The sequence below is a fragment of the Ochlerotatus camptorhynchus genome, unplaced genomic scaffold, assembly GCF_037179485.1.
Source record: "Ochlerotatus camptorhynchus isolate MF236.1 unplaced genomic scaffold, CSIRO-AGI_Acam_v1.1 ptg000646l, whole genome shotgun sequence".
Classification (NCBI taxonomy): Eukaryota; Metazoa; Arthropoda; class Insecta; order Diptera; family Culicidae; genus Ochlerotatus; species Ochlerotatus camptorhynchus.
This window is the reverse complement of record NW_027041125.1, coordinates 1198249-1222308: the sequence shown is the minus strand read 5'-3', so window position 1 is coordinate 1222308 and position 24060 is coordinate 1198249. Positions and strand designations below refer to the sequence as shown.

The 24060-nt window shown below is 41.6% G+C and overlaps 1 protein-coding gene across 1 annotated transcript; it reads left to right on the top strand.

Moving 5' to 3' along the window:
• Window positions 1-405: 405 nt before the first annotated feature.
• LOC135714458 (trichohyalin-like) lies at window positions 406-12461 on the top strand. Its single transcript, XM_065237838.1, has 4 exons — window positions 406-409; window positions 8940-9329; window positions 9410-12367; window positions 12445-12461. The coding sequence occupies exons 1-4, from the start codon at window positions 406-408 to the stop codon at window positions 12459-12461; spliced, it is 3369 nt and encodes a 1122-aa protein (XP_065093910.1).
• The last annotated feature ends 11599 nt before the right edge of the window (window positions 12462-24060 follow it).

Genomic DNA, 24060 nt, shown 5'->3' with positions numbered 1-24060 from the left:
TCATAGAAAACCGACCAAACCCCCAAAGTGGGAAGGCAAACAAATAAGCAAACAAATAGTGGTACTCACCTCTCACCCCTCTCCTACCCCTCTGAACCAAGTACCAGGCAGCAAATGAAATCTGCTTCTTTTGATTGTTTGGAGAAACACAAATCGACGTGGTGCACGCCATCATCATGCACCTTCCACTCAGTCAGTCCGGAGGAGGACGGTTCGGCAGATGATGGTCGTTCGACAGTCCACGGCACTTATAAAACTCAGGGAAACAATAGGTAGATTCTGGCTCCGTCGGTTGTCGAGATGTTCGCTTGCCGTTGTTGCTGCGGCGCTGTGTTTAAATGGCTTTGCCACACACACCCAAGGTAAACTGCAGCAACAGCAGCAGCAGCAGGGTAAACAAATAAGATGGGTTTGTTTGGGACTTTGGTCTATGTGGGGGGAACAGTGCAGGAGGTGTGTGTGTGTGTGTTTGGGAAAACTCATTTCCGGTTGAGCTGTCATTGTTTGAAAGACGACGTTCTGAGGGTAGCCGTAGACGCAGTGGAACCTGTCGTCGGTCGTGGGAGACATCTTGGGTTCGCCGCAGTGCGGGTATGGTGGCAGTTAACTATCAATGCACCGGTGCAAGTCTGTTTGTGCAACATACGGTGGATGCGGATTAAAGCGAAACAAGTCAGAAACTGCAGCATGAGATGAGTAGCGTTTAATCTTTTGCACTCATAAGTGTATGCAATTCAAGCTTGGAGGGTGATGCTGTTTAAGCGGGATGACGTTCTGGAAAATGTCGGAATGTCTTCTGAAAAGTCCGGCATGTTACGTCCAGAGCACTTCCTGGTTAAGACAGAAGTTTGAAGTTTAGACTAGTTTAAGATGTAGAAAAAAATCCAAGGAATTTTTGAGGGACTTTAGGAATGCCTCAATGAGCACTGAAAAAAAAAAATGTTGAAGTATTTTAAAGCGGTTCCAGTTGGAATGACAACCAAAGGAAGATCTGACAGAGAGATTTCTTTTCTAAGGTTTCTGAGTTGCTGTGGAAAGCTTTTGGAACATGATATTCTATCATGTTTGGCAGGGTGCCTATTCGAAATTAATCTAAGGAGTTCGGAACTTTCCTTATTTTTTCCGGAGTTTATCAGAACTTTATAAACTTTCTGTGTTTTTCCTGAAATTAATGGAACTGTCTTAGAGTAACCACCATGACAGGCCTAACTTTGATTTCCCTAGAACTTTACAGGATTGACTCTAGGCTTCCTCGAATCAACCATTTTCACTGTCACTATCGATCAATCCAACTAATAACTGCACAATCCCAAACTTTCCCGCTCTGCCTGACCGAACCCGAACGTCTGCCAACAAATCACAAAACCACTCAGTACCTTTCTCATTCCTATCCAAGCCCCTGCTGACATCACTTCCAATCAAACTCAGCTTAGCCGGAGATGGCCGCTGCAAATGGCTCCGAAAGAAATCCGTTTGATCAAAATTTGTGCAACCCACTCAACTCTTTTGGAAGTGTCATTGCTTGCTTGGCCCCCGCCGACATGTTCCAACCGATGGTGACCAGAAAATAAACGAGACTGACTAATAAAGTGTCACAGAAATCTCGTTCCTCACGGAAACTTTTCCATTTATGCGAACCTTCCCTCAGCAAGCGGTTGGCCACCATCCTCGGATCACCGGATTTTATGGGCACCTCAGTTAGTGCCTAGTAGCAGAAGTAATCGCACCGGTTGACTGATTTTAGTGAGCGGCCGTCTTCTAGCTTCTCTGCCATCATTTTGAGTGACCAACGACGACACCGAGCGACAATGATGATTATGGGGTAAAAGGAAAAAAATAACTTTTCGCCGCCCCGCCCACTCGCTTTTCGGTTTCTCTACGAGTGCGTTTGACACTTGGACTGACGGAAAGTTTTCCCCTGGCCCGGAGCTTTCTTTTATTTTTATTTCACTTTATTTCATTGCCCAACTCAGACGCTTTCGGCAGTAAATGGGGAAGTTTCCATCGGGAAACTGTCTTTGGATTTTATGAGATTTGAACGGAGTGTTACTTTCTTGGGAAAAGGCTGCGAGGGAAAAGTTTCTTACGTAACTGATTTGCCCGAACAAGGCTTGACTTTTCCCTCAGAAGATGCCACCCGCACAAACGCAAACAATCCGGGGCCCTTCAATTAGCCAAGCAAATGAATTTCTTCTGGTGGGAGGAAATTGCTCTTCTGGAAGCATCGCACTCGATCGAGAGTGGGACGTCGCCACACGGTCAGGGATGCTTGCCTCGAGATGCTTCCAGCTATATTTGTTTGGTGGTACAAGTGGAAAAATACGCTCTCCCTGAAGAGGGCGGAAACAATATTGAGTGTTTGGTTTGGTGCTTGTGCTCTGTTGCTGTCACTGACGTGGCGGCAGTGGCGGAAATTTGCTGTTGATTTGGTGGATTTTTGCTCGGACAGTCGGATGAATGAAAACATAAGTGTACCTCCTAGGAACTTGTTGGCTGTTTGGCTTGACGGATCTCGACCGTTTGAGAGGGCTTTGGCATTGTCCTACTTGAAGTTTGTGCTTTCCAGTATTTGATGTTTTATTTCGAATGATTTTCGCAAGTGCTTTAATTTTAATGCATTGATTTCTCTTCAAAATTGCTAAATTTTTATCAACATTTGAAATAACATAGAGTTGCCAAAAAATGCAGACTGAATTTAAGGTAAGAATTAATTTAAAATTAAATGTCGTCCTGATCTAGTTTAATAAAACTATCAAAATGTCTTTCCGTGAACCACAAACGCAATTTGGTGTCCCAGTTAGTGACTTTATTAGGACTGAAATAAGTCGCATAGAAGCTTTTACGACAAGTGTGCTAATTGGCGTCCAAATTAATTCCTCTACGTTGAAAGTCCAAACTTTTCATCATTCAGTCTATCCCATACCAACTTTGTCCATGATGGCCATCCCGATAAGCTGGCAGAACTTATTTAAATGTGAGTCACCTCTCAAATAGCCGTCCCAATACATCACTTCCTGGAAGTTGTCCAGATCCAAAACTTCTGGCCGTTCCAATCCTCCAAATTTCCGCTGGTTGTTCCAAACCACTAGTACCCACAGATTGTCACTGGTAACTGGTCGCCATTAATTCAATTTCATCAGACTAAGTTAACTTCGGCCTTAAACGAAGAATACTACTTATAAATAGTAATTTTTCACTCGAAGAGTCTCCAAAATGCTTCACAAAGCTGGGCATAGCAAGAATTGTATAATGTGATGATCATGGTCCGTCCAATGAATTGCAATTGGTGCAACGAGTCAAAGACCTTTTGTTCATCCGACCTTTTGTCCCTCTTCGGACCATTCGACTAGTTTTTCCAGTCGACCTTTTGTCTCCTTTCAAATTAATTGACCTTTTGTCCATTTAACTTTCTGTCTCATTTGACATTTGGCATCATTGGCATTGTTCCCCTTCTAATCATTTGACCATTTGTCCCTCTTTGAATCATTCGACCTTTTGTTTTTTTTCCTCATCATTCTACATTTTGATTACTCTAACTTTTGTCCATTCGACTTTTTCGGTCTTTTGTCATTTTGACCTTTTGTCTTTTGAACTTTTGTCTTTCGAACTTCTGTCTTTCGAACTTTTGCCTGTCGAACTTTTGTCTTTTGAGATTTTATCTTTCGACTCTTTGTAATTCAACTTTTTGTATTTCGACGTTTTGTCTTTCAACCTTTTGTCTTATGAAATTTTGTTTTTCGACATTTTGTCTTTCGAACTTTTGTCTTTTGACCTTTTGTCTTTCAACTTTTTGTCTTTCAACCTTTTGTCGTTCGACCTTTTGTCTTTCAACATTTTGTCTTTCGACCTTTTGTCTTTCGACCTTTTGTCTTTTGACCTTTTGTCTTTCAACATTTTGTCTTTCGACCTTTTGTCTTTCGACCTTTTGTCTTTCGACCTTTTGTCTTTCGACCTTTTGTCTTTCGACCTTTTGTCTTTCGACCTTTTGTCTTTCGACCTTTTGTCTTTCGACCTTTTGTCTTTCGACCTTTTGTCTTTCGACCTTTTGTCTTTCGACCTTTTGTCTTTCGACCTTTTGTCTTTCGACCTTTTGTCTTTCGACCTTTTGTCTTTCGACCTTTTGTCTTTCGACCTTTTGTCTTTCGACCTTTTGTCTTTCGACCTTTTGTCTTTCGACCTTTTGTCTTTCGACCTTTTGTCTTTCGACCTTTTGTCTTTCGACCTTTTGTCTTTCGACCTTTTGTCTTTCGACCTTTTGTCTTTCGATTTTTTGTCTTTCGACCTTTTGTCTTTCGACCTTTTGTCTTTCGACATTTTGTCTTTCGACCTTTTGTCTTTCGACCTTTTGTCTTTCGACCTTTTGTCTTTCGACCTTTTGTCTTTCGACCTTTTGTCTTTCGACCTTTTGTCTTTCGACCTTTTGTCTTTCGACCTTTTGTCTTTCGAACTTTTGACTTTCGACATATTGTCTTTCAACCTTTTGTCTTTCAACATTTTGTCTTTCAACCTTTTATTTTTTGACTTTTTGTCTTTCGACCTTTTGTAATTCGACTTTTTGTCGTTCGATTTTTTGTCTTTCGACATTTTGTCTTTCGACCTTTTGTCTTCCGACCTTTTGTCTTTCAATCTTTTTTCTTTCGAACTTTTGTCTATAGACTTTTTGTCTTTCTACCTTTTATCTTTTGACCTTTTGTCTTGCGACATTTTGTCTTTCGAACTTTTGTCTTTTGACCTTTTGTCTTTCAACTTTTTGCCTTTCGACATTTTGTCTTTCAACCTTTTGGCTTTTGACATTTTGTCTTTCGACCTTTTGTAATTCGACTTTTTGTAATTCGACTTCTTGTCGTTCGATTTTTTTGTCTTTCGACATTTTGTCTCACGACCTTTTGTCTTTCAATCCTTCGTGTTTCGATATTTTTTCTTTCAAACTTTTGTCTATAGACTTTTTGTCTTTCTACCTTTTGTCTTTTGACCTTTTGTCTTTCGACCTTTTGCCTTTCGACCTTTTGTTTTTTGACCTTTTGTCTTTTGACCTTTTGTCGTTCGACATTTTGTCTTTCGACATTTTGTCTTTTGACATTTTGTCTTTCGACATTTTGTCTTTCTACCTTTTGCCTTTCGACCTTTTGTTTTTCGACCTTTTGTCTTTCGACCTTTTGTCTTTCGACCTTTTGTCTTTCGACCTTTTGTCTTTTGACCTTTTGTCTTTCGACCTTTTGTCTTTCGACCTTTTGTCTTTTGACCTTTTATCATTCGACCTTTTGTGTTTCGACATTTTGTCTTTCGACCTTTTTTCTTTCAACCTTTTGTCTTTCAACCTTTTGTCTTTCGACCTTTCGTCATACAATCAGAATTTATAGGGACATAAGTCCCAATGGAATTAAATTACATTCTGACGATGTTTTGTCCATTTAACCTTTATTTCAATCTCAACCTTTTGTCTCTTCAAATATTTGCACATTCGACATTATGTCATTTCGATCTTTTGTGTATTCGAACTTCTGTAATTGGATTTTTCGTCTTTCGACATTTCGTCTTTCATCCTTTTGTCTTTCAACCTTTTGTCTCTCAACCTTTTGTCTTTCAACCTTTTGTCGTTCAACATTTTGTCTTTCGACCTTTTGTCATACAATCAGAATTTAAAGGGAAAAATTCTTAATGGAATTAAATTAAATTCTTTCGCTGTTTTGTTCATTTGACCTTTATTTCAATTTTGACCTTTTGTCTATTTGAAAATTTGCACATTCGACCTTTTGTCCGTTCAACCTTTTGTCTTTTAGAGCTTTTCTCCGTTCGACCTTTTATCCATCGACCATTTGTTCATCGACCATTTGTCCATCGACCATTTGTCTTTCGACTTTTTGTCATTAAAAACTCAACGACGTTTTGCCATTAAAAACTCAACGAAATTTTCTGCACTTCTACTAACTTACTTCTTTCCACAAACTTTCTTGAACTTAAAGTCAGTTCCATGATCTCAAACGAAGCTTCCTAAACTTCTTCCAATCCATTGGGCTTATCCAAAGTTCTCTGAGCCTCTATGAAGTTTTCTTAATTTGTGGGAAGTTTCGTGATCTCTTGGGAAATTCCGTCAACTTCTACGAAGATCCGTATGCTTCTAATATTTGTCCATCGCTTGTACAAACTACAACTGATTTTTACCTTTTTTGCTGAACTTGTTTAGATTTTCTATAATTCATATAGTGTTCGCTAAACTTGTTCCAAGTTCCATCGTTTTTTTTCAATCAAGATCTCTTTATTCGACCAATACGAAGTTACCAAAGTTCCAAGAAGTTCATTGAGCTTTTTTGAAATAAGTCTTATGATAAACCTATACTGAGTATACGAAAATCACTGAACTTATAGGAAATTTGATTAACCTCTACGAAATTCCTTGATTTTCTACGAAGTTCTGTGAGCTTCTACAAAGTTTGACGAATTTCCAAATTTAATAAAATTTCTTTCATTTCTAGGAAGTTTTACGAAGTTCTTCGAAATTCTACGTAATATGCTTAGCTTTTACAAAGTTTGTTGAACTTCTACAAAGTTTACCGCACTTCTATAAATTTCCCTTCACTATAACAAATTTTGTTGATTGTTTGCGAAGTTCTTTGAAGTTCTACAAAGATCTCTCTAGCTGTTACAGGATTCCCTGAACTATTTCAAGCCCATTAACCTACAATGAACTCTATTCAACTCGACATAGAAGGGACCATCGAGTTATAGAATTATCGAGTTATATAATAGCAGTCCCATGCAAAGTCGCTATCACAGTGGCCATTATTTTCATTCTTACTATGGTTCTATAACTCGACATTGAGTGAATAACGAAGTGCTTTGACATTTTAAGAAGGTCCCACAGGTCCCAGAAGTTTCCTGTAATCATACAAAGCTCCCTTAACATACACGAAACTCCCCAAACTTGTACATAGTGTTCCTCTTCTATGATTTTTTCTATAATTTTTACAAAGCTCCCAGAACATCAGCAAAGTTCTTTGAAGCTCTACGCAGTTACCCAAATTTCTATAAGGTTTCCTGGATTTCTAAGATGTCCCAAAAGCTTTACGAAGCACAATGAAGTAAATGAAAAATCTTTGAACATCATAGAATCTCTCCAAATCCCCACACAATTCGCTAAATTTCGTCAACGTTAGATTAAGTTCTACAAAGTTCTCTTAACTTCTACAACATTTTCTGAAGTTCTACAACAATTTCTATACTTCTACAAAGTTCAAAGAAGTTCTACGAAGTTCACTGAGTTTCCTGAACTCCTTTTTGCCGCAGTTCTAGAAAGTTCCCAGAGCTTCTACGAAGTTTCGTGAATTTCTACGCAATTCCATGAACTTATTTTATGTGTTCTAAAGTTCTACGAAGTTTCCTGAAGATCTATCTCCTTGGCTTATGCCGACGATGGTGTAATCTGGCAAACTCTAGCTAAGCCTCAGTTCATTAGGTTCATCCACAAATTATGTAAGGGATAAAGAGGGGAGCGATGGCTCATCATAAGTTGAAATTCCGGCAACGGTTTCCTGAAAATTTTAAAATTTTACTGATACAAATGTTTGGAGGAGGGGGGTTAACTGAAAATCTTTCAGTGTTTTACGAGGGAAGATGGGTGGAGAGTCTAATGATCACTCAAAATCCCTTGCTTGTAAATTCTTCAAATTATTGCCAGAAGTTATCTGCATTTGATTCTTGAACCTTTGAGAAGACATTATGGACATTGGCGGAAAATCCACGAGAATTGCTTTTTGATTCTTTGGGTTTCCCCACATCCTTTGATCCTTTGGGCTTCCAGCTCTTAATTTGCCCTTTGAAATAAAAGATCATTAGGACTTCAATTTATGCTCCAGCCTTCTTATGAAATCACTCCAAATTCACTAATTCCCTTAAAATCAGACATCCCCTGAATTCACCGTCAGCGTTTCCTGAACTTTTCATGAGACATTCTGGATTTTTTGAGATCTGTAAAATTTTGAGTATATTTTCTGACTTTTTGAGCAAAAATAGTCTCTCAGGACTTGCCTTTGGACGTCACTTCAACTTGCCCAGGAGTTATTACTGATTATATTTTAAATCTTATGAAACTATAGTAACGTATACGTTGGAAAACTTCTGAACAGTACAGCTTAAACGTCTACTTTGAACTCAACCCAAAGATCTTATAAAAGTTTTCTCAAAATCGTTTGAAGATCGCTTCTTAACTTAAGTTGTTCTCTTAAGTTGTTGCAACTTTAATGTCAGTCTTGCAACTTACCCTATCAGTCTTCTAAACTTGCTTTGTTTCATGCTGAACTTAAAACTCAGGATGTTCAGGACAAGTCCTTTTAATTTGACAGGAGATATTCAAGAAAATCGCGGAATTTTCTTACCTTTAAAATCTCCCCGAATTACAAGTGGATTATTTTGATTTTCCCACAAAAAGACTTCGAAAACTTGTTGCTGGACGTGATATGGACTTTTTATTACTGAATTTCTCATTTCAGGATCTCCAAAATAACCTTGAAGGTCTTCTGAAATTGTTCATTAGATGGTTAGAAAATTTCCCTGGTGCTCCCTTGATTTGCTGCCAAAGAACATACCCTGGGAGGATTTCAGACTTGGTTCTGAAGGGCTCTCCAACTTACAAGAGGTGCTACAAAATTGCTACAGGGTATACAACAAATTTCATCCGGACTACATTTAGAGACCATCAGAACTTAAAATGAAAGATTTCCAGATTTTCACTGAATGCCGTCTGAACACGCGCTCGAAGTTAGTTGAACATCTCAAGAGGCATTCTCGAAATTTCCGAAATGTTTTCTTAAATTGGTTTTGCGATTTACCAGAGATTTTTTAGTCAGGATATAGTACAATAGAGAACTAGAGACGCTCAGAAAATTTTTGGAAAAAAAATAGAGAAATCCAGTGAACTTCAGAAAACGTCTGCAAAGCTTCAGAGAACGTCCAGAAAACTTCAGAGAACGTCCGGAGAACTTCAAAAAACGTCCGGACTGCGGAGAACAACAGAGAACGTCCGGAGGAGTTCAAAGAACGTCCGAAGGAGTTCAGAGAACGTCCGGAGGAGTTGAGAGAACGACCGGAGGAGTTCAGAGAACGTCCGGAGGAGTCCAGAGAATGTCCGGAGGAGTTCAGAGAACGTCTGGAGGAGTCCAGAGAACGTCCGGAGGAGTTTAGAGAACGTCCGGAGGAGTTCAGAGAACGTCCGGAGGAGTTCAGAGAACGTCCGGAGGAGTTCAGAGAACGTCCGGAGGAGTTCAGAGAACGTCCGGAGGAGTTCAGAGAACGTCCGGAGGAGTTCAGAGAACGTCCGGAGGAGTTCAGAGAAGGTCCGGAGGAGTTCAGAGAACGTCCGGAGGAGTTCAGAGAACGTCCGGAGGAGTTCAGAGAACGTCCAGGAGGAGTTCAGAGAACGTCCAGGAGGAGTTCAGAGAACGTCCAGGAGGAGTTCAGAGAACGTCCGGAGGAGTTCAGAGAACGTCCAGGAGGAGTTCAGAGAACGTCCAGGAGGAGTTCAGAGAACGTCCAGGAGGAGTTCAGAGAACGTCCAGGAGGAGTTCAGAGAACGTCCACGAGGAGTTCAGAGAACGTCCGGAGGAGTTCAGAGAACGTTCGGAGGAGTTCAGAGAACGTCCGGAGGAGTTCAGAGAACGTCCGGAGGAGTTCAGAGAACGTCCGGAGGAGTTCAGAGAACGTCCGGAGGAGTTCAGAGAACGTCCGGAGGAGTTCAGAGAACGTCCGGAGGAGTTCAGAGAACGTCCGGAGGAGTTCAGAGAACGTCCGGAGGAGTTCAGAGAACGTCCGGAGGAGTTCAGAGAACGTCCGGAGGAGTACAGAGAACGTCCAGGAGGAGTTCAGAGAACGTCCGGAGGAGTTCAGAGAACGTCCAGGAGGAGTTCAGAGAACGTCCAGGAGGAGTTCAGAGAACGTCCAGGAGGAGTTCAGAGAACGTCCAGGAGGAGTTCAGAGAACGTCCAGGAGGAGTTCAGAGAACTCCAGGAGGAGTTCAGAGAACGTCCGGAGGAGTTCAGGGAACGTCCGGAGGAGTTCAGGGAACGTCCGGAGGAGTTCAGGGAACGTCCGGAGGAGTTCAGGGAACGTCCGGAGGAGTTCAGAGAACGTCCGGAGGAGTTCAGAGAACGTCCGGAGGAGTTCAGAGAACGTCCGGAGGAGTTCAGAGAACGTCCGGAGGAGTTCAGAGAACGTCCGGAGGAGTTCAGAGAACGTCCGGAGGAGTTCAGAGAACGTCCGGAGGAGTTCAGAGAACGTCCGGAGGAGTTCAGAGAACGTCCGGAGGAGTTCAGAGAACGTCCGGAGGAGTTCAGAGAACGTCCGGAGGAGTTCAGAGAACGTCCGGAGGAGTTCAGAGAACGTCCGGAGGAGTTCAGAGAACGTCCGGAGGAGTTCAGAGAACGTCCGGAGGAGTTCAGAGAACGTCCGGAGGAGTTCAGAGAACGTCCGGAGGAGTTCAGAGAACGTCCGGAGGAGTTCAGAGAACGTCCGGAGGAGTTCAGAGAACGTCCGGAGGAGTTCAGAGAACCTCCGGGAGAAATCAGAGAACGGTCGGAGGAGTTCAGAGAACGTTCGGAAGAGTTCATAGAACGTCCGGAGGAGTTCAGAGAACGTCCGGAGGAGTTCAGAGAACCTCCGGGAGAAATCAGAGAATGGTCGGAGGAGTTCAGAGAACGTTCGGAAGAGTTCATAGAACGTCCGGAGGAGTTCAGAGAACGTCCGGAGGAGTTCAGAGAACGTCCGGAGGAGTTCAGAGAACGTCCGGAGGAGTTCAGAGAACGTCCGGAGGAGTTCAGAGAACGTCCGGAGGAGTTCAGAGAACGTCCGGAGGAGTTCAGAGAACGTCCGGAGGAGTTCAGAGAACGTCCGGAGGAGTTCAGAGAACGTCCGGAGGAGTTCAGAGAACGTCCGGAGGAGTTCAGAGAACGTCCGGAGGAGTTCAGAGAACGTCCGGAGGAGTTCAGAGAACGTCCGGAGGAGTTCAGAGAACGTCCGGAGGAGTTCAGAGAACGTCCGGAGGAGTTCAGAGAACGTCCGGAGGAGTTCAGAGAACGTCCGGAGGAGTTCAGAGAACGTCCGGAGGAGTTCAGAGAACGTCCGGAGGAGTTCAGAGAACGTCCGGAGGAGTTCAGAGAACGTCCGGAGGAGTTCAGAGAACGTCCGGAGGAGTTCAGAGAACGTCCGGAGGAGTTCAGAGAACGTCCGGAGGAGTTCAGAGAACGTCCGGAGGAGTTCAGAGAACGTCCGGAGGAGTTCAGAGAACGTCCGGAGGAGTTCAGAGAACGTCCGGAGGAGTTCAGAGAACGTCCGGAGGAGTTCAGAGAACGTCCGGAGGAGTTCAGAGAACGTCCGGAGGAGTTCAGAGAACGTCCGGAGGAGTTCAGAGAACGTCCGGAGGAGTTCAGAGAACGTCCGGAGGAGTTCAGAGAACGTCCGGAGGAGTTCAGAGAACCTCCGGGAGAAATCAGAGAACGGTCGGAGGAGTTCAGAGAACGTTCGGAAGAGTTCATAGAACGTCCGGAGGAGTTCAGAGAACGTCCGGAGGAGTTCAGAGAACCTCCGGGAGAAATCAGAGAATGGTCGGAGGAGTTCAGAGAACGTTCGGAAGAGTTCATAGAACGTCCGGAGGAGTTCAGAGAACGTCCGGAGGAGTTCAGAGAACGTCCGGAGGAGTTCAGAGAACGTCCGGAGGAGTTCAGAGAACGTCCGGAGGAGTTCAGAGAACGTCCGGAGGAGTTCAGAGAACGTCCGGAGGAGTTCAGAGAACGTCCGGAGGAGTTCAGAGAACGTCCGGAGGAGTTCAGAGAACGTCCGGAGGAGTTCAGAGAACGTCCGGAGGAGTTCAGAGAACGTCCGGAGGAGTTCAGAGAACGTCCGGAGGAGTTCAGAGAACGTCCGGAGGAGTTCAGAGAACGTCCGGAGGAGTTCAGAGAACGTCCGGAGGAGTTCAGAGAACGTCCGGAGGAGTTCAGAGAACGTCCGGAGGAGTTCAGAGAACGTCCGGAGGAGTTCAGAGAACGTCCGGAGGAGTTCAGAGAACGTCCGGAGGAGTTCAGAGAACCTCCGGGAGAAATCAGAGAACGGTCGGAGGAGTTCAGAGAACGTTCGGAAGAGTTCATAGAACGTCCGGAGGAGTTCAGAGAACGTCCGGAGGAGTTCAGAGAACCTCCGGGAGAAATCAGAGAACGGTCGGAGGAGTTCAGAGAACGTTCGGAAGAGTTCATAGAACGTCCGGAGGAGTTCAGAGAACGTCCGGAGGAGTTCAGAGAACCTCCGGGAGAAATCAGAGAACGGTCGGAGGAGTTCAGAGAACGTTCGGAAGAGTTCATAGAACGTCCGGAGGAGTTCAGAGAACGTCCGGAGGAGTTAATAAAAGTCCAAAAGACTGAATTTCTTTGGACTTCTTTGATGTTCTCCAATTATTTTTTATAGAGTTTTTCAGCCGTTAGCTGGTTCGTCTCTTATTCTCCAAATTTATTTGCAGATGGCCTTCAGAAACAGCATTTCACAGTATATCTAAAATCCAACTTTTTTGAACTTAACTTTTCCTCGTGTTAAGCTCCGCCAAATACGTTAGATGAGAAGCAAATCGCGTCAATTTAGCACAATTTAGCATCATGGTGTTGACGTGACGCGCAATTATGATCCAGCCTGTAGATTCTCCGGAGTTTTCTAAAAGCCTTCAGACCCTTGAAAGTTATATGGACGTGCTCTGAAACATGAGATATTCTTAACTAGTCTAAAAACATTTTCAAGAGGTCATTTGGACTTCTCTGAAGGCTTATTTGGATCTCAATTTGGAACTCCCCAAGAAATCAACATGCCAAATAAAGACCCTTTCTGCCTTATACGGGCCTCAACAGAACTTAGAAACACTGGCGCGGATGTATATAGCCATAAAGGTCAAGTCACGTGGGTCATCCAGACAAGGTTCTTTTCATAGAATCTGAGACGTCGCTGAAATTTATCAGGTACTACAATGAAATTTTCAAACTTGCTTTGGAGAACATCAGAATACACTCCGAAGGTAAGGCCAGAAAGCCCTTTGAGCTTCCCTTTTGTATTTTGCGCTTACGCTTGGTGTTTTCAAGATTATCCATTAAGTTGACTAGACTGCAGCTGGGGACTCTCAAAGCATGACCGGGAAGTTCTCTAAATGATCGCTTGAAAAGGACATCCCTGACGGCTTTGAAGAATTTCTCAGATCTAATTTTTTTTTTCTGAATCTATCCTGGAAGTCCTCTGAACTTGCCCAGGAAGTTTTCGGAAAATGTTCTTATGATCCACTCAAATTTGTCTGAAGGCCATTTAGGCCATTCAGGCAGACTTTTACTTCAAATTCACTCTGTGTAACTGTTACTCCTATGAACTATTTAGAATTCTTCGCTTACCTTGATAGTTACCTCAACTTGCCGTGGAGCTATTCGAAAACTTAGTTTTTGAGATTTCCTCGAAGTTGACTGAAGATTCTAAAAATATGACCAGGAGGTACTCTAAATTATCTTATATAGAGCAAACCCTTCTTCTTCTTCTTCTTCTTCTTCTTCTTCTTCTTCTTCTTCTTCTTCGCATTTCAAGCTTATTGCATATCGCATATTAGCTTATTGCGTGCTCTCAACTAAGCGTTCTAGATGCACTTCCACAGTTATTAATTGAGAGCTTTCGATGCATGTACCATTTTTGCATTGATATGATTGTGTGGCAAGTCCAATCATACTTCTATGCCCAGGGAAGACGAGACATTTTCCAACCCGAAAAATGCCTAGACCGAACCGGGAATCGAACCCAGCCACATCCAGCATGGTCTTGCTCTGTAGTTGCGCCTTTACCGACTGAGCTAAGGGAGAGCAAATCCACGCCAACTGATGAATCGATATTAATCTACCATCTCTGAATTCTATGAAACCTCGCTGAATTGTTACTTGGGTTACATTTTTTTTCCTCTGTACGGGACTTACTGCGACCAGTAAATTGATCTATTGTAGTACATCCCGTGTCCTTAGTTTAGTGCATGTCGTATTATTCCATCACTATTGAGAAATGATGAAGTATTCGATTTTTTTACAGTTGTCATTCGATTCCATCGCAAGGAATCGATTCTAATTGAAAGGTCCTGCTATTTATACCCTTCGGAGTGTTGAAACACCCTCCAAAGGCACGCCCCTTTGTCAGTCAAAATTGGATTCCTTAGCGGCAAAATTAAAGAATGACACCGATAGTGACCATGCATCAGAACCCTAGTCTTAACCACTTCAAACTAGGGAACAACGAATAGAAGATTAGGAATCACATAGTTGAAGACAACTAAGTCATTTTTTCCTTGTTTCAAGATCATCCTCGGTGGACAAAGCCGAGTCTTGTCACTATCAACAAGGCATAAAAAGTAACAAGGACTAAGATGTGTTCCATTGATTAGAAAGTAATCCTGTTCCCCTAGTTCCCAAAGTAGTCAGGACTAGGAATCGGTGGTAGATCTTACATCCCGTAACGTACTACGAAAAGGTGATCTACCCACGCTACGGGGCTTGGGTTGCCTTAGGTGAACAATTATACCAGGGGCAATCGAAGCAACAATTCAAGCTGAACAGTAAGAACAGAAGCTGATTATTGGTTGATTTAAGGTGTACAAAGTTGATTAACATTAGGCAGAATATATACTTGATTGGTAGTGCATGAAGCGAATTTTATTCCCATAATCCAACCTCAATAAGTTGGCTTATCTAAAGATTGAACAAGCCTTCTTTAAGCTGAACACAACTCCACAAATCAGCAATGCGTTGCACATATTTTGATAGCTTGATTTGTTAAATGTCATCAGTATCTGTGCCACTCGTTGCATTTCTCGCATTTTAGTTCTTCTAAATTCACTGCCTACCTTTCTAATTACAAGCAGTGGCAGCAGTAGAGACTAGGAGGAGGAACAGCTCCAGGTACATGTGGACTGCGACGACGTCGGAAGAATTAACATTTTCTGAATTGCACTGAAGTTTCATACCGCATTCCAAAACTATTTCTCAAATATGGCACTAAAATAGCATCCAAATGACCATCCAAATAAATCACGCACTTGTGTACACATTGTACTAATTGCACTTGAAAATGAGAGGAATGTCACCAGTTGTTGTTTGAAATTCTGCATTGCTGCATAATACTTTTCCGGTTGCTGTTATTCAACTTAAATATGACGTACTTCAAGTCAATGATCATACCTTTTGCCACACATATGCTTGAGTGGTCCAGGAGGTATGGTTTACGACTGTGATTCATCGATAGCCGGTTCGAGTCCCAATATGCAAAGGTAATGTTTAGACTTATATTAACAATATAAATATGTAAATCATATTAGTCAGCAACAAGATAAAAGCAGTTACACAATAATGCATAAGATATGAAGCGGTCTTCCATGATTATTTTTGAAATAGAACTAGAAGGCTGAACAAGGGTTGGAAAAGATTGTTATTCAATGTCTGAAAAGTCTTATAATGTTAAGCTGTGGCTGATTAAAATCACCAGATTTAGATGTTTAAAAGCTGAACAAAGGTTAACGTGGTCTATGTACTGCAATTATTCAATCCAAGGCTGAAATAAAATCGATTAAACAACACTTGTTGAGCATCAATTCGTTATCTGGGAATGATCCAATATTGTGCTGGAATTCGGCCATTTTGACTCACGCTTACTTTTTCAAAATTATATGTTCGATATTTCTTAATAAATCATAGCACCAAAATGATTCATCAACTCTTAATGATGCCTTAGACAAAGTTGTAGGAAACTGGATTGTCTTTTCAGAAATAAATACACTCTGAAAAAAAAATCTCAGATTTTGGTCGAAAATGAAAAAAAAAAAATAACTTGTAAAACTTCAATAACATAAAAAGTATATTTTTATGATTTTTAAACTTATCTTGATTTGAAAGCCTTTCAAAAAATGTAACTTTTCTGGTTTGGACACAATGGCCACTACAATTGTTATTGTTATTTATTTATTAACCAAATTCGAAAAATATTAAAGCTAGATATTTTTTTCACGCAATATTTTGATGATTTTTGCAAAACGAGTTTTTTTTTCACTCTGAGTCGTGAAAATGTGCTCTTAATTTCAGTATAATTTTTTTTTCTGAGTAGACAAATTTGCTTTCTCCAACTTTGTCTCAGTCTTCTTTTCGATTAGATAAACCGTTTTCGTGCTATGATTTATTTAAAAAAAAAAACATCGATTGTGCCGTTTTAAAAATTGGTGCGTATCAAAATGGCTGAATTCCAGCACAAAATTGGTTCATTACCCCTAGCAAACAATTATGCTAATTTTCATGGAATTGTGTGGTGTAGAATCTGACATTGCACTATGGGCAAAAATGGGTCCAAAATTACCCAAAATTCAATATCTCAACAGCACGCTGAATTTCGGCCATGAAAAACGACTTTTCCGAAGGGAAATCGTCCGGAGAATCGATTGCACGTAGTCCCATAGACGGAGAGCCTTGTAGGTATGTTTAACCCCATTTTCCCCTACTTTTTGGAGGAAATGGTTTGTCACAGCTTTATTTTTCATAAATCATAAGGTTTTTATGCATGGTTTAAGAATGCTATGTCTTTAAACAACAGTTCATGAGATATTAGGGGAATACGGTGTACACTTTATAGGGGAGTAAGGGGTAAAAGTGAAAAAAAAAACAATCAATGTTTTTTAATACAAAATCCTTTTTTTTTTAATATCTTAATATTTTTTCTTAAATTACCTTTCATTTGGTATTTTGAGTTCCGTCATCGGCCAAACAGTTCAAAAGTTATAAATTTTTGAAAAAAATCAAAAAAAAAATTTTTTTATGACCGCCCTAATATATAAATAGTCACCCTAATGACAAGATAAAAAATAAGGGTCGAATATGTTGCGTTAAAGAACAAAACTACCAATTTTTTTCAAAATCCTGAGAACCACTATATCGTTTTGCTGTATACAGACAAAAAGTGAAAACTCTTTTAAAACAGATAGCAGTAAATTAAAACTTATTTAACCCCAATTAACCTTAAATTTCAAAAAAAAAAAATCTTATTATTGCAGGCAACCTTTGGGTTCATTAAAACAATCGCATCGTTCAACATTTTTAAGAATTAAAATAAATTTAGCGAGGGTTCACTTTTACCCCTTACTCCCCTATAAAGTGTACCCCGTATTCCCCTAATATCTCATGAACTGTTATTTAAAGACATAGTATTCTAAAACCATGCATAAAGTGCTTATGTTTTACGAAAAATAGAGCTGTGAAAAAACATTTCCTCCAAAAAGTAGGGGAAAATGGGGTAAAATGGTCCAAAACACATACCTACAAGGCTTTCCGGTCTATGGGATGACGTGCAATCGATTCCCCGAACGATTTCCCTTCGAAAAAGTCGTTTTTCATGGCCGGAATCCAGCGTGCTGTTGAGATATTGAATTTTGGGTAAATTTGGACCCATTTTTGCCCATAGTGCATTAGTTTGGGTATTAACTAGCCCAGAAGTGGCTAAAAATTACCCTAATAATGGTTAAAAACATCCTTTATTTTTCTGCTATTTGGTGTGGATCCACTGTACTTCTCTGGAAATAGATGCTTTCTGGAAGTTTATGGATCACTCATAAAGCTTGGATTTGAAATCCTCTTAGCTTGACCTGGTAGTTCATTGGGAATACCCTGTCATTCCTTTCCTGGAGGCGTTCAGAACTTGCTCTTAAAATCCTTGAGAAATTTTGAACATGTAGCTTATTTGGCGCAATTCATCCTCCAAATTTGTCCAAAAGATCATCTTGCCTTGCTCTAGAGATCTGCTGGAATTCAGTGACTGGTTGTTAACTATTAAAAAAAAACGTTCAGCACTAAACCATCGCTCCACAAATGCATGTAATCGACGTCTTCCAGCGCCTGCAGCGCATTCGCAATCAATTTCTTCGCCAATTTCCAAAGCAATTTGCTCGCACGTCATCGCAAGCCATCTCCAGAATGTCATCCCATTTACGCTTCAATTAACTCGCAACAATCGTCCGTGCGCCTCATTACGCAACCCGTTTCCAATTATCCTTCGATTCGACAACCAATTCGGTAGAGTACACCATTTTGGCATTCATCTCACATACAGCCAGACTGTCCACCGCCGAAACTATCCCGTCCCGTAGTGCACCCATTGGCAATGCAAAACAAAACCGAACCAAAAAAAAAAAACCCTGCAAAACCTTCCTTCTCCGGACGCCGCTGGAGGGAATTGATTGCCGGTTCCGAGCCGCCTGGAAAATCCAATCCCTGCACAAAACAAAAATCCAAAAATTCTCCTCATCTGTCCACTGCAGAACTGGTGACCGTGGTGTACGTGACATTCAGGCCAAGTCCGACTGCTGCAGGGTAAGGTGGCCTTAAAACTTTCCGTCCAGTTTGCTAGCCCGAAAGCGGAACAAGACCAAAGACGGATAGTTAGGCGTGTTGAATGAATTTTCTCCGCTCCGGACAATGGCCGGTCCACGGAAAGGGAACGATTTTCGGATCCGACATTGGCTGCGGGGAAAGGTGTAGGAAAATTGTGGCGAAACTAGTTTGGGCTCGAAATTGTTCCGGGGCGATTTTCTTGGAAAGTCGCTTTTGGACAATTGAGTTAGGGGGGTGGTTGGTTGATTATGGAGCGGAAAATAAATATTTCAAGACCGCAAGGCACAGAACGAGCGACCGAGTCGGCCTGGATGCCATAGGAGACCACTTGAAATCAGATTAAATTCCGCCTGATCAAATTCTTCAATTTAACGAGACGGAGATATTTCGGGAGGGGTGTCTGGGCCAAGTGGACGAAATACCGGTCGGTGGCTGAAATCAATCACTTTAATGGAAGCGTACGGTTCAGTGAATATGTTGTTATTTGATTTGATTGTCCATTTCAGGGTTGCCGCAATGGTTGTGCAACCGAAAAAAAAAATGTTGCATAATGGGGCAATGCAAAGCTGAAAAATCGCAAACGGTTCGATTCATCCGTCTAAATGTAGGCCATTATCGCCTGATTAGGACGGGAAAGGATCAAACCTCTTTCGGAATTCAACCCTTGATCCCACCTGTTCTAACCTATTCCGAGGTCGGGGGGCGAGGCCAACGCTGATTTCTTCATCTCATTCCGCAGAGTCCTCCTCGTCCGGAACGCAACCCCTGCTAGTCCATTACCGGAGCTCGGAATGGGAAAGGCGGTCGGAGAAAATGAAAACGAAACAACCGTAAGCATTTAGATTGATTTTCAGGGATAACGATAATCTAATAGTGCGAACCAAACATCAGCAGAACATCCTTGCGAGGCGGAGACCTTTCTTCATATCGTTCTTTGGATTTTCGGGGAAGAGATGAAAGGTGGCGGAGCCAACGAAATGAAATCGACGTGATTTTGATGGTGCAAACTTTTCTTCCCAACACGTTCTCTGCCAAATCGATCGAGAGAGAAGCAGATCTTGATGGTTTTGTTGAGAGCTGCCAGCAAATGCTCCTTTAAAATGCTTTCCCATTGTCGTCGTCGTCGTCGTTGTCGTCGTCGCCATTCTCCCATAGCAATCGTCGTTTGTCGGTTGAAGGAATTTTCTATGATCACCATTGGAGTGTTCGTTGCCGGTGGTGGTGGTGGTGGAGGGGCGCAGAATATCGACTGAAGCTGACATTAACGGAGAATCAATTTTCCATAAGTGCTCTAACCAGCGTCTATCGTGGCGTTGTGCCTGGTCCTGGTTGTTGTTAGGCGTCTATTGTCTCACCCTTCGGCCCATCAGAAGTGAATCACCGGAAGCACACGGAAGAGGACACACTTCATCAACGCACGCAAGATCTCCTCGATATTGTCGAAAATATGCTCATCGCCTCTTTGTGTTTGCGAATTGATTATGCTCGTTAGCGTAATTAAATTATAAATATGTCTACCGCTCCATTGTTCTCCGGCTCGGGTTCTCTATCGTTGACGTTGCCGATGAACGCCTACCGACAAATCAGCCAACCAAGGCAACGCCAGAACCAACGCAACGAACGGTTGGGTTCATTGTTGGCACAAGCCATGAATTTGATTTTCCGAGAAACTGCCACACTGCCGATGAAGCCTGCAATGAACGCGTTCGTCAAATCGATAAATCAAACATGACGACGCCGATGATGATGATGATGATGATGATGATGATGATGATGATGTCAATCGGAACTTTTAATTGATTGGTATATTTTTCTGATTTTCGATCTCAATAGCGACAGTGAATAGATCGGTTAAAGAGAGAAAACAATGCATATTATGGGTAGACAATCGAGTTGTTGAGCAGTTCCACGTAAACTTAAGAATTGATTTTGATTTTACCTCGTCGAATGCCATGAAACTTCGCACAATTATTCACCAAGTTTGCGATGGAATTCGGCCATTTTGACTCTCATCTAATTTTTCAAAATGGCATATTCGATATTTGTCAATAAATCATAGCTAGAAACCGGCTCATCTAATCGAAAGTTGTAGGAAACTGGATTGTCTTATCAGAAAAATACAGATTGAAAAAAATCTAAAATTTTCGCCACAAACCAAAAAGAAACTGTCAATGTCATTATTTAATATTTTCCAGTGTGTATTTTTCCTGAAAGGCAATCCAGTTTCTTACAACTTTGCCTCGTGCGTCATTTCGATTAGATGAGCCATTTTTGTGATATGATTTATTGAAATATATCAAATAAGGCATTTTGAAAAATTAACCGTGAGTCAAATAGATGAATCCCAGCCCAAACTTGGATGATTGCCCCTAGTGGAGGTAAAATCTAAAGTTTGCTTATTCTTTCGCTGTTTGGCTTGGAACTGCTCTGATGTTGAAGAGTTTGGCATGAACACTAGACACCAATCAAGTTTTGAAGCATACACACTTAGAAATAACTAACTTTACACGTGACGGAATCTATCTTTGACATAAAGGATCAGACGTAAACAAATATTTCATTTAAAATTAAGAGCTTCCGAGACTGAAAAGTTCGTTACTCGACAAAAGTACGTTTGATTAAGTTGAATTTCACGTCTGTTATGACTCAATATCATGTCAAAATTGACACTCAGAGCACCTAGATTTACATGATTTTTTCTAAGTGTGTAAGAAATGCTTGAAAATATACATTCAAAGTGATTTTTTGTTGCTTCATACGTGAAGTTTACGATTTTCAAAGTTGGTTAGAAATGATATCTAACATGAAGCTTTAGTGTGATAATTTATTAGCTAGAGACAAGGTTGCAAATACTCATTTCAGCTAAAACAATGTTTTTCTAAATTATGAAATAATTAGATGCCATGATCAAATTTTGAATTGGTAGGATACAAGAAGAGGTTGCAAAGAATGTGTTTGACATATTAATCCTGTTTGTTTCACTTCATGATAGTCACAATCAGCGATTTTTCACAAACTCACTCACTCAGCGATCAGAAAATCGCTGATTGTGACTCATAGAAAGCAAAATTTACAGGTTTTATGTTTCAAATGCATACTCTGTAACCTCTTCTTGTAAGTTACAAGTTAAACATGCCATCATACCTTCTTTTGGTCTTATTATTCCGAAAAACATTATTCTAGCTGAAATGAGTATTTGCAACCTTGGCTAGAGAAAGGTCTGAAAAGGGTAGATTGGTCGTTCCGCTAGAGTATGACATTATGAAAATTGAATAGAAGTTGAAAATGGGCGAAGGGCGACAGTACAAGTAAAACGCACACTCCTTTACCTAACTCATACATGAATGGATGAGGAGACTTTAGGCATTTTTTTCCAAATCTTCAGGCAAAATAATACGCGTTTAACTTGCTCATATACTGTCTGCGGCTGTGGAAAAGTTCTAGCGACGTTTCATCACTGCCACACCATCGACTGCAAATGCTTTCGGCAACGTGTGGCGTCACTAAAACTATTCCACAGCCGCAGACAGTAACAAGACAAACGCGCACTCTTTTGCCCGTAGATTTGAAGAAATACTTCAAGTCTCCTCATCCATCAATGTATGAGTTAGGTAACGGAGGGTGTGTTTGACTAGTACTGGCGCATTACTGACCTATCGCTCATTTTAAATTTCTATCTAATTTTCACACTCTAGCGGAATTTTTAACCTACCCTCTTCAGACCTTTCTCTAGCTAATAAATTATCATACCAAAGCTTCCTGTAGATATTAGATAGAATCAACTCTGGATTTAAGTTTCAAACACAGTTTTAATTTGATTAATATATATATGGAAGGGTTGAACAATAGTAGGTTTACTCTATAGAAGTACACAACAGACGAAATTTTTGGATAGGAATCCAAATTGTTCTGGATATTCCTTCCTCATTAGTTCAGTTTCAACAGAGATGCATGGGGTATTTGATCGAACTATGTTGTATTAAAAAAAATGCTCCTAGAGCATAAACACATCTTATCAAAAGCAACCAACGACTTCCAGGAAGTTCCAGGCCAAATGGCGAAAAAGATGTATGTGTGATTCGACCTTCTCCGATTTCCATAATTGTTTGTCATGGGCAATCATTCACATTTACCGTATGCATGATAATGTTTGCACCATTGAGCAATGTCAAAATTAAAAAAAAATCTCAAAAATTTCGTTTTCGAGAGATGGGGGGGGGGGGGGGGATGTTTCTCAGAGTCTTAAACTATGTTAATCATCGATCGAGTTTCCACTTGCTACAATTACGGCCTCCACACGCTTCCGGAATGCACGGCAGGTGCTAATAATGTAGTCTGGATTCATTTCTCTCCAGGTGCGGGTCAATGTTTGTCTGAGGCTTGCTGTACTCGGGTGGCGTTTAGAACAGGCCTTGGCCTTCATGACGCGCCATATTGGGTAATCCAGCGGATTAAGATCGGGGTTGGATGGCGGCCACATATCCTTCGCCCAGAACGGAAGATGTTCCTGCAACCACTTCTGAGTGTGGTTCGAGGTGTGGAACGGAACCCCATCTTGTTGAAATACAACATTTGGCTTCAGACCGTACTGTTCTTTGATCCACTGAAGAACATACTTACTTAAAATCCCGATGTAGACCTCCGTGTTGACCTTGTCGCCTTCTGGAATAAACACCGGATCCATTTTGTTGCCACCAATCCAAACACCATAACGCTAGCAGGATGCTTGGTCAGATACACATTCTTGTGCTCGTCGGCCATGTCTTTAACCGGAAGAGAACTAATATACCGGTTGGTTCTGCAATTTGATACGGAATCGACGGTAAACATGCTCTTGTCGGTGAATAGGATTACTGGATTTTTTTTCGGTTAAGGAAGTTCAAGATTTTTTTTTGCAACGTTCGATTCGTAGCTCCCGGATGCGGTTAGTAATCATGCGAGTTTTTTTTTCCGTGCTCTCGACTTCGCCCCGCAATCTTCCTTTATGTAAAGTCACTGATCCCGTGTTCCTTTGCCATTTTCCTTATTGAACGCACTGGATTCACCCGAATCTTCCTTTTGATAGCAGCGATAACCCTCGGAACCCGAGCTGACCTCGGACGACCTGTGGCCACCTTCGCGGATAGTTGTCCTTTCTTTTCTCTTTTGACGGTCCACCGGGACACTCCCACGGCGATTGAAATGTCTTTTTGCGACATTAGCGCGTAGGACAAATCACGAATACGCTACCACTTCGTCATGGTGCAACTGTCAAACTGAGTAAATCATTTTCTTTTATACACAGCCTACTACGGTATGAGCTATAGGTTACGTGCATGCAAAGGAAACCAAGGCATTGTATGCACAGGTGCAACGGGAACCTTATTTGTACGATGGTGCAAACATTATCACGCATACGGTATGTTTGAATGATAGTCCTCAACGACGGTAAACCTAGTTCTTTAATGGACGGCAGCTACAGCCATCGATATCTGTGCAGCTACAAGTTTACATACAGTCCCTTATAGAGCAACGGAGCCCGGATTGTATACAAGGGTTCACCGAGGTAGTACGGGATGCAGGCATCGCATCAATCTCCAAGACTGGTAGTAACCCGAGGTGCAAAGCCAACTACCGCAAGCTTCACAATCTGTTCCATGAAGAAGTCCGG